This window comes from Astatotilapia calliptera, chromosome 20 (assembly GCF_964374335.1).
Source record: "Astatotilapia calliptera chromosome 20, fAstCal68.1, whole genome shotgun sequence".
NCBI classification, from domain to species: Eukaryota; Metazoa; Chordata; class Actinopteri; order Cichliformes; family Cichlidae; genus Astatotilapia; species Astatotilapia calliptera.
The window spans coordinates 35,574,000-35,584,097 of NC_137441.1; the positions used below are offsets into that span (position 1 = coordinate 35,574,000).

Consider the following 10,098-nt stretch of genomic DNA (forward strand, 5'->3'; position numbering starts at 1 on the left):
ACAAGTGAACTGTAAAAGTGGATTGTCTATTTCTGGATGACCTTGTGCTTGTACAATAAAAATGATAAATATGAGTCTTTATGAACCCATACACTCACTGGACACTTTGCTAGTATGCAGTTGAACCCCCTTTGGCTTTCAGAACTGACTTCATTTTTCAACAAAGTGCTGGAACCATTCCTCAGACAATTTGGCCTATTTTGACATGATAGGATGACACAGTAGATTCAATCTCCCATACTACCATACTGGTCACTGGATATTTTCACTTTTCTGGACCATCCTTGGTAAACCCTAGAGATGGTTGTGTAGGAAAATCCCAGTAGATCAGTAGTTTCTGAAATGCCTAAATTTCCTTTCTTTCTTCATTATGATGGTCATTTACAACTTCAGCAGGTCATCTTGGCGATCTATACATGCTTAAGTGCACAATGTTGCTGTCATGTGCTTGACTGATTGGATATATACATTAACAAGGAATTGAACAGGTGTACCTAATATATTGGTAAATCAATGTATAACGTCTTTTAGCATTTGCTACTTAACCCATTCCCAGTATAGGGGATGCCCCAAACTACCAAACCCAAGAATCCCTTTGTTCAGTCAAAGACTTAACTGATACAGATGAAACAACAAGATACTTTTAGCACAATTTATTTAATCAGAGAGAACCATGATGACAGTCATACGCATTCACCCGATATAACATTAACATCTAGCGTGAAATGCAGGGCCCTGATAAAACGTGAAACTGCATCAATGGAATCAAATAAAGGTTATCCAAGGCCACTTTAGAAGACATATATTTATTTTAAGCATCTAGCTCGCTACACATTTTATCTCATACACTTTCTAAAATACATCTTTCTGTCTTAAAAAAATAAACTTCAAATCTTATGAAATATAGCGTTCAAATCCCTCTCTAAGTACAGGCCTTATGAAAAATAAAAGTCAATCCATGCACATATGGCACTGTTATGTTTATATTTTACCATTTCTCACCACTTCAAACCAACTACAGAAGTGTACATACAGACCCCCCCAAAAAACTATAATGCTGAAAATGAAGGCTTCCTCAAACTAAGTACTATTCATGAAAAAACATGATTTAAAAGAGTTCAGATTCAAATGCAATGACATACCATAAACACCACAACAAGGTGAATATAGTGTAATATCTTACTGACCAAACAGTGTATAACATTAACATAAATCAACAAGTCAAGGCAGAAATCAACACCAAAATCCCACGTTGAATAAATCTTTTTTTTAGATTGTCATTCAAACTCCAGAGAACGTGTTTCCTACCCTCAAACTGTTAGACACAGTGGGGTTTCTTGTAATTCACAGTAGTAAGACAAGAATAGATACGACTGAAAACAGGCAAATTATTCAAGTCTTTTAAGCCTTTTTAAAGTTTCATTTGTGCTTCCAGTCATCCACATGAAAACCCACAGCAACAGTGCCATGATATAATGACTGAATTTGGCATAGTTAGATTTTTTTTAGAGTCATCCATAATGTATCTCCTAATGACTATCAACATCTATTATTTGCAGGAAATTTATTATACCTATGAAAGCATGACAATAAGAGACCCATATAGTTTTATATGAACACTCACAGTCTGATAACGCTACATGAAATGAAGATGATCACTGATTATTGAGTGTTTCTGGGTGATAGGCCACAGTTTGGCTCATGGCTTCACAAACATGCTAGAGACGATGGAAAGGTTATAGACATTTTATGTGTGAATACTCACATACCCCAGAAATTGGTGTTTACTTGTACAAAGTATTGACAACCTCATCTGTATAAGGCAAAATAAATAAATAAAGCTGTTAACTGGGAGCCTCATCACCACTATCAACAACAGCTTAAAAGACTCTTTTTATGTTTGACTACATTTCTGTAATTGGTGCAGCTCTTGTCGACAGGTTTACTCTCGCTTTGTTCCAAAGATCTGGAGGAAAAAGGAGAAGATGTAGACGATATCCAGGTAGATGTTGAGAGTGGCGAAGACGTATTCTTCTGGACTCATGGTGTACCGCTTGTTCCCCATAAGGAGTTGGGTATCAAATGCCAAAAACTGCAACACATATTAATAATAATTTTAAAAAAAGCAAAAACAAATAACTCAACTTTTATATTGTTTGTAGGCACCTACTGCACGTGTTCTATTAAATGTGACTGGGCCTATTAGTAATAGCTCATCTCTTTATATGCTCACCATGGTAAACAGTATAGCTCCCAACACAGCATAGACACCATCCAGCCAGGGTACCTGAATGACACATATTCATTTATTAGTTGTGATTCCACTTACTAATTTACAATAAGCAATCAGCTGAAATACCATTATATTTTATTATATGTTCTCAATTTGGAGTTGAGTCTGTATTAGTTTGAAAACATGTACTCATTTGAGGGACTTTATTCATTTTTACTATTTTAAATACTGTAGATTTAAGCAAAAGCAAAACAACAACCAGCCCTATTTGACTACTGTATTAAACTGCTAAAACAAATAAAAAGAAATGTGTAGTTATTTATTGTTTTTTAAGACACAATGGTTAGGTAGTCTAAAAATACGTCGAGAAGATTTTTTACTAGAGTCAAAGGATGTCTGAGAGTTAGCTATACTGCTGAAAATAGCAGGTATCTACCTCATGCAGAAGGGTGAGGAAATGTTAACAGTGTCATAACTCCTGTCAAAGCAAAAGGTGCTTTAAAGAATCAAAAATGTAAAACTATTTTTTCTTTATTAACCACCGAATTCCACATGTTTGTAATGTCTTCAGTAGACTACTGTTCTACATGACAGAAAATAATAACAACTGAAAAAACCTTAAATGAGAAGTTGTGTCCAAATTTGTGTCTGGTGTCTTAAATCCCGGCTGTTCTGGTACAATCAGCTAACTCGTGTTTACCTGACAGAAAAATTATGCGATTATTGGATTAGTTTGATCACACTTACATATTGGAAAGGGAGGACAAGGGCCAGCACCAAGCCAGAGATGAACATCACCATGCAGAAGACAAAAAGCACACCTTGGTATGAGGTCACATCAAACTGCAAAGAAGAAAGCACATCAAACCAGACATATGTAAGTCAACATGTAGGAAAAGGTGATGCAGGGAAGTTAGATTCACAAGTGCACAGAAAGAAGAGCATTTCGGTTTTCTCACCTTGGTTTGAAAGCTAAAGACTGTGACCAGGAGACAGACTGCTGCTGTAATGCCCAGAGACATCACCACTGACTTGGTGTTATAAAAGCTGTTAAAACAGCAAACATGTAAAATGTTATGCAATTGTTACCACAGGGTGGGGGGTTCAGGATACTTTTTTTAGGTGGCCTAAAAAGCACTGGCACAGATCGGATTATTCTGCTAAAATAAATAAAGTATGCTAACTTTAAACTGACATGCTGTAAAGAAAATACACTGCTGGCTATAATTATTTGAATATAAAATCCATTAAGAAGACAATCTAAAGAAGGCATGCAAAATATACCTGGACAACATCCCTGTCATGTAGGAGAGCGAGAGAGTCTGTAACATAGGACAGTCAGTCGGAAAATATAGGCATTATATGCAAATAACAGCATAACAAATAACATCACCTTAAAAAAAACTCTATATATTTATTGTTAGATTTCCAGAGTTAACTTGCAAGTCAGCTTTTAAATGCACAAAATAATGAGTTATATCTTACTGCTATAAAAAAAAGTTCAGAGAATCCCATCCATGTGTAAGCAAGGTCATATTTATTAAAAAGATAACACACATCAGCGATATACTTACGAAGATGACAAGCAGAATCAGGTTCCATGGAAACTGTCTCCTGTAGGGGTAAACAAAGACCAGTGTTTCAATATTTGATGTGATGTGAACTGTTTCCATATGATGTGCATTTCCTTTTTGATAACTTCTGCCTCACCTTGGTGCAGAGCAGCAAGACAAGGTCAGATAAGTGACAAAGAAAACAGCGCTGCAAAACAACAAGAATATTGTTTGATATGTCTTTAGACAGAAGAGACACCAACACAAAATAAGTGTACACTTCTGAGGGATGGTGTTACTTACTAAGAGGCCCAGTACCACCCAGGATTAGTCTGAATGTAGTCCTTCACAGGGTCACTGTAAGAGAGTGGCTCAGGTAAGTGTGCTACCATTCGAGGCTTATACAATTCAACATGAGAGGATACTGGAAAAAAAATCTGCTTTCATCAGACGCTCACCAGAATGTGAACAGAGCCACGATCGCGAGAGTAACCAAGAGCTGGATCATCAAGATGCTGTACACCTTAAAAAAGAAAGAAAGTATTTGTTCTATGTACTGGCCTATAAAGTATATAAAAGCACTTGATCAACACATTATCAGTGATGCGCTGCATTCACAGTCACAGTGTTATCATCAGTAAGCATTTTAGGTAATTAAGCTTTTTCATACCTTTCGGATGAAGACCCTCCTGATGTTGCGATCATCCCAGTTGAATTCTGTCAGCATCTCAACATCGTTGTAGCAAGGAGCACTGACGCCTAAAGGGATCATCACAATATTTGCTTATGTAATCCCATCACTACCACATGAATTCAACAGATGGCAAATATTTAAGAGTATATGTAAGATGAAGACTCTTTAAGATGACTTGAGGGATAAAAAGCAGCCATACCTGCAGTAGCTTCCTCATAGCTCGGAGGTGCAGGCGCCACCAAGGCCTCTCCACTGGAAGAGCCGTTGGTGGTCTTGTTTGCAAGTGCCAGCTGGTTGGATACAAGATGAACACTTTGTTATCTTCAACTTAACACTTCTATTTCAACGAATAGCAAACCATTTTTTTTCTGACTATCTCCTATGTTTGGCCTCTTTATTTAATATTAAATCTTGAGTGCAAATGGTTCCATATCTGGAATCACATATGACTGGGGTAAAGGGGTTTTAATTTGTAGTTTTTAATGTCAACAAAATACATATTGATATGAAAGTGAGGACTTGTAGATTTTTGATAGGTGTTGTACTATACCAGGATGAACTGCGCCAAAGATTTGGAGTAATGACTAAAGAAATGTATAATAATAACAAAAACATAAATATTGTTTATAAAAATAGTAAACAGCTATTATCAACAGCTTATATAAGTGTAAAATGTTCACTTTCCCATTAAAGTTTAATTTGGTGCTTTAAATTTAAATGAAACCTCAGCTCATAGTACCGATGATCTAACCCTCAGCTCAAATAGCAGCTGCTCTTAATAATTGACACTTCACCGGACACGTCAGGCTGCCTTGTCACAATTTCAGTGGGGTACGTCAAGTTTTAACCCATTTTTAGTTTTAATAACTAATTATAACGAATTACAAAAGGTTTTGATTGACAGGTTTACGCGCATGAAGCCTTCAGCTGTCAAGATCTATATTTAAAGATAAGAAACACCCACGGGGATCATTCGTATCTATATCGTTAGTCTGGAAAACATAACAGACAGGCGATGTTAAAGAAATAAGATGCACAGTGTTAAGCTTAAAACAATAATAATCCAGAATCCTCAATGACTGATGTAACCGCCTGGATGTAACCATGCAGCCAGGTCTACACAAATAAAGGTTGTCATGGTGATGTGACGCATTTGCTAAAGTATCACTTACACAAAATGTGAAAAATACTTTGAATATGAAAAGAAAAAAATAAATGAAGTAGATTAACTTCTCACTAATGAGAAACCCCGTGCGCTCGAGTCCTGCAGAAAATGTGACGGTGCATCGCGCAAAATTAGTTATTCAAGTAATTCTATGATTACTGAAAATGACGAAAGCCAGTTTCATCTACAGGTCCGCATTGCCATTACGCACCTGATAATAATGGGACTAAATGGATTGGGTAGGCACTCACATTAACTGTTAGGAAAATATTCACAGTAAATAAATTAAAAAATATTGATTTCGACGTCTCAATGAAGTCCTAACTGAATAACGACATTAAAGCTCATACCTTGCCCTGCGTCATGATGCCTGTGTGTTGTCCAGCAGTAGGTAGCCCCGGTGCGTATTCCAAACACACAATAGCGCGGTGGGGTCTTCTTTATTGGGATATTTCTCGGAGTCTGGCGAGACTAAGACTGACAGCTGTGAGAAAGGACTGGGACTGATGTGGTCTTCTCGCCTCTTTAGACTGAATACCCAACCTCTGACGATACAGTGATGTAATCCAAAAACAACGCTCAGACTCGAGCAGACACCCCCCTCCCTCACCCACCCAGGGATGTTCTAGCAGCATCCAGATGAAGTTGCACCATAGAGAAACGCTGGGACTGTACCACAGCACCGGGGAAAATAGGGAGTACGGATCTCTGCATGATGCGTTATGAGGACAGAAGTCCAGACGAATCGGGAAATATGGTCTGCAGCAGAACCAGGACAGCGGGGGTTTGCAGGGTACAGTGACATTTTCAGATTTTCAACACCAGTTAAGATTTTCCTTTCTTCTTCTTGCATCTGAATGCTGTCAAACATGCTTTTAGTCAACATCTGACAATGACATTCAAATCACACCATCAGTATTTTTAACAGCTAAAACGATTCTGACTGAATCTGAATTGAGATTTTTTAATGAAGAAAACTCAAATCAAAGCGGTTTCTCAAAAACATCAAAATAGACATGTTATATAATTTGTAATAATGATTTGTAAACTCCTGTTGAATAAATGTTATAAAAACAACCATATGCCACAAAATAGAACTCCCTCCCAATATAATTTAACATATTACAAACACTTTTATTTAAAAGTGTAACACAAAGAGCCATATAAAGAACATCAAAACAGAGCATTTTGCAGATGACACAGGAAAGACATTCAAAGTAAAGCTGCTGCTGCTTGCCTGGTTTAAAGGACACCCCGCCCGCCCCAAAAAAACAAAACAGATCCTGCTCAACATACAGGAACCAATGCACTGCAGAAGAAATAAAAGAAATATAGTAGACACTAACATTCATTTGCTAGTCTACTTACTAGCCATCACCTAATTTCAAATATCCATTCAGGTCTCTTAAGTAAAATCTTTTCAGATTTGTCTTTAAGCATTAGGTGAAGGCTCAGCATCACCAAATCTTCTTGGGATTCTGGCAGGTGAAATCCCTACAGACAGAAACACTTCATCTGGAATAATTAGTGGACTGATACAAAAAGTATCAGCCAAGTTTTCAACAGTTTCATTGACAAATGTTCCCAAAGACATTAACAAAAGTCTGTAACCAATAAACAATAAGGAATCAACATGACATAAAATGTTAAACATTTTTACCAAAACACCCCACAATTTCATTCAACTCTGCTTTTGGCAAAATGTGCACCTAAAAGTAGTCTGGTTGAATATGATGTCTCTAGGTTCAGTTAGACAAAACTGAGATAAAACATTTTAAACCAGACAAGCAAAAGTGGACATGTGGCTGATCGACTTGTTACATTTCCCATTCTGCTCTGTTTCCCTCCAGTCTCAGATCTGTGTCATTTCTACCCAGGGTGAAAAGACTGACCACAGCCATCAGAGCTGCCAGCATCATGACGGCACAGCCTCCAAACATGTGTCTGGTGCCCCCACCACCCTCCCCTCCACCTGTTCCTGATACCTCCCCGTGGAGGGCCAGCAGCCCTAAGCAGGCCAGCAGGTGCAGCGGCAACCGGAACCAGGCCAGCACACCGGCCCGCTTCTCCTCTGGGATCACCCTGCCCTGAAGAAAGCTGAAGGCAGGGAAATAGAGACCACAGGCCAGCTCCAGGAGCAGGAAGGCCAGAAAGGATTCATGAGGTCTAGGTTGTCCTGGGGCAGTGGAAAAGGTTAGCATAAAGAAAGAGAAGAAGGCCATCAGCACAGCAAGGCAGAGTACGTGCCCAGGCTGTAGACGGTATTGGGTTGAGGTGGCTAGGCGGTATAGCGAGGACCCAACCATGCTGGCAGCCATCAGGCAAGAGAAGACTATTCCTAAAGGAGGCCCATGAGGGTCCAGTACTGGGGTCCACAGAAAAACAAAAATGTAGAGGACACTTTCAAACAGAGCCTGGACTCCCCCCAAGAGCATGACTCTCCTGTCTGACAGTAGGCAGCGCAGCCCCTCGTGGCAGCTGCGTGAGAACCGTGCTTTTGCAGACAAATGGGTCACACCTCCATTTGGAGTGCCAGTGAGCAGAGTCTGTTTGTCTACTTCAGGAACCCCTTGAGCCTCTTCTTTGCCCCAGTCAGTCAGGACTACCCAGCCACAGCAAGCCAGACAGGGGACTGCCAGGAGAAAGGGGGCTACTGGCCCAAGGTGGAGCCACTCAGCCAGTAAGTTAGCCACCAGCCCTGCACCCACTGCGAGTCCGTGGTTCCAGGTAGCAGCTTTGGTGAAGGTGCTGGGGATCCACTCCTTGGGAAAATCATGGACATCAACATGTCGGTGCACGTACCAGGCTTCAAATGTGGTTGCTAGCAGAGATGTGGACAGTCCCCCCAAGATGCGGCCCACAATCAAAACAAAGTAGTCTCTGGAAAGCTTGGTGAGACAGCAAGCAGAGTATGACAAGCAGAACAGAAGACAGGTCTGCCTGCGGCCCAAAGCCTGAGGGAGCCAGCCTGCAAAAGGAGCAAAGAGAACACAAGAGGCCAGACCACATACATACAAAATGGCTATTTGGGATTCCAGGAAGCTGTAGTGGAGGTAAAGTTTGTAGAGATAAGGACCCTGGAGCCAGTCTGCCCACAAAGCCAGAAGGTATGCCCTGAGGAATATTGTCTGGAAGCCACGGAAAGCTGGGTTGGCTACAGCTGTAGGGGTGGACTGAGGTGGGGTGACGCGGCGTGCCGTAAGCTCGAGGCCAACGCACAGGGCAAGCAGGAAAACTATGGCAAGATACGCTGTCACCAACATGCTGTCATGAAATGCTCCCACTGGAGGTCAAAGCTGAGGTCTCGGGGGATTTGCAGCACTTTTCTTTCTGTTTCTCAGCGCCTGCGGACAGACAAAGTGGCCAAAATATTACAGACAGACGAGTGTTCATGAGTCAGGAACTCGGCATCGTCATTCTTGCTTAACTTGGAAAAACCCAAAACATTTTGACAACAACAACAGGTCCAGGTAGATATGGCACCGTAACTTCAATCTTACCTACGTCAATGATTAAACCGCTAACTTACGACAGTTAAGTCGCTCAAAACAAGCAGATAATTATCAGCAAACAGATGTACCTGCATGCTATTGTTGTTTAGCTAAGGCTAGCCTGTGAGCTAACCTGCCACTAATATGAACAGCTCGTGCTGGCTTCCCCCCGTTTGCTTTATTCTATCATTTTTATGTGACAGAGCTTACCGTAACGTTTAACAGTGGTCCCATATTATTATTACTGAGGCTAAAACGATGACGGCATGTGAAGCGATTAAGTGACAGCAAATGATACGTGGAAGTGAGCACTCGCTAGCACACCATCCGCTTCCGGGATCCGCTGTACATTATTCTACCAGAAGGTGGCACCCTTACTTCACTTTGTTGGGGAGAAGGTTGTGCTTCTAGACATCTTGTATTGCAAATTTATAATCTATCTTTTCCATTGCAATTGACAGTCTACATAGGTACTGTAAAGTTGCTTACAGCTAATGTAATAATAGCCTAATTTATTAATGCAGTCTGCTAGCAATAAATTATCTAACGTTCACATAATTGCACAATGTATAAACTTGGTTAACACACAGCATACTGCCAGTGTACAGTGTTGCACAACTACGGGCCTAATTACTCAACATAGCCTATGTTTCTTTTCTAAACTGATATTTCCCACACAAATGTTTACAAAAAAGACACAGAGGCAGAATAATACATAATTCCAACTTTATATCATTGTATCATTTCTATTTAGGAAGAAAAATGTACAAAATGTACAAGATGTGCTCAATCAGCCATAATCAAACAAGCAAACAGTGAGATGACCAATCAAATTAGATCTCTCACCCAAAGAAAATATTTCTTGTGTTTGTATGACAAACATTGGGGCCAGAGGAAGGGTGCATGTGGAGTGAATGCTGGTGATTTCAGGGATTATGCTGGTTTGTTACATCATCTAATAT

At 39.9% G+C, this 10,098-nt stretch overlaps 2 protein-coding genes across 2 annotated transcripts; both read right to left on the reverse strand.

The window, feature by feature from the left end:
- Positions 1 to 1,730: 1,730 nt before the first annotated feature.
- On the reverse strand, positions 1,731 to 6,162 carry LOC113013574 (protein lifeguard 2). The gene is made up of 12 exons (XM_026154588.2): positions 5,996 to 6,162; positions 4,680 to 4,770; positions 4,457 to 4,545; positions 4,245 to 4,309; positions 4,090 to 4,143; positions 3,944 to 3,994; positions 3,808 to 3,847; positions 3,518 to 3,555; positions 3,193 to 3,280; positions 2,981 to 3,076; positions 2,234 to 2,287; positions 1,731 to 2,092 (listed from the first exon to the last, which is right to left on the reverse strand). Exons 1-12 carry the CDS (start codon positions 6,008 to 6,010, stop codon positions 1,943 to 1,945), a joined length of 831 nt encoding a protein of 276 aa, XP_026010373.1. The 5' UTR covers positions 6,011 to 6,162; the 3' UTR covers positions 1,731 to 1,942.
- A 596-nt stretch (positions 6,163 to 6,758) lies between these two features.
- slc61a1 (solute carrier family 61 member 1) lies at positions 6,759 to 9,485 on the reverse strand. The gene is made up of 2 exons (XM_026154586.2): positions 9,347 to 9,485; positions 6,759 to 8,989 (listed from the first exon to the last, which is right to left on the reverse strand). Exon 2 carries the CDS (start codon positions 8,906 to 8,908, stop codon positions 7,463 to 7,465), a length of 1,446 nt encoding a protein of 481 aa, XP_026010371.1. The 5' UTR covers positions 8,909 to 8,989; positions 9,347 to 9,485; the 3' UTR covers positions 6,759 to 7,462.
- Positions 9,486 to 10,098: the final 613 nt, after the last annotated feature.

Bases quoted from the DNA above. Each gene is read 5' to 3' on its own strand.
- LOC113013574 (XM_026154588.2), bottom strand. The intron at 3,848-3,943 runs GTGAGGCAGAAG...TTACCCCTACAG, and splicing joins TCTTGCTGCTCTGCACCAAG to GAGACAGTTTCCATGGAACC. The intron at 2,093-2,233 runs GTGAGCATATAA...TATGTGTTGCAG, and splicing joins GAGCTATACTGTTTACCATG to TTTTTGGCATTTGATACCCA.
- slc61a1 (XM_026154586.2), bottom strand. From the start codon at position 8,908: ATGTTGGTGACAGCGTATCTTGCCATAGTTTTCCTGCTTGCCCTGTGC.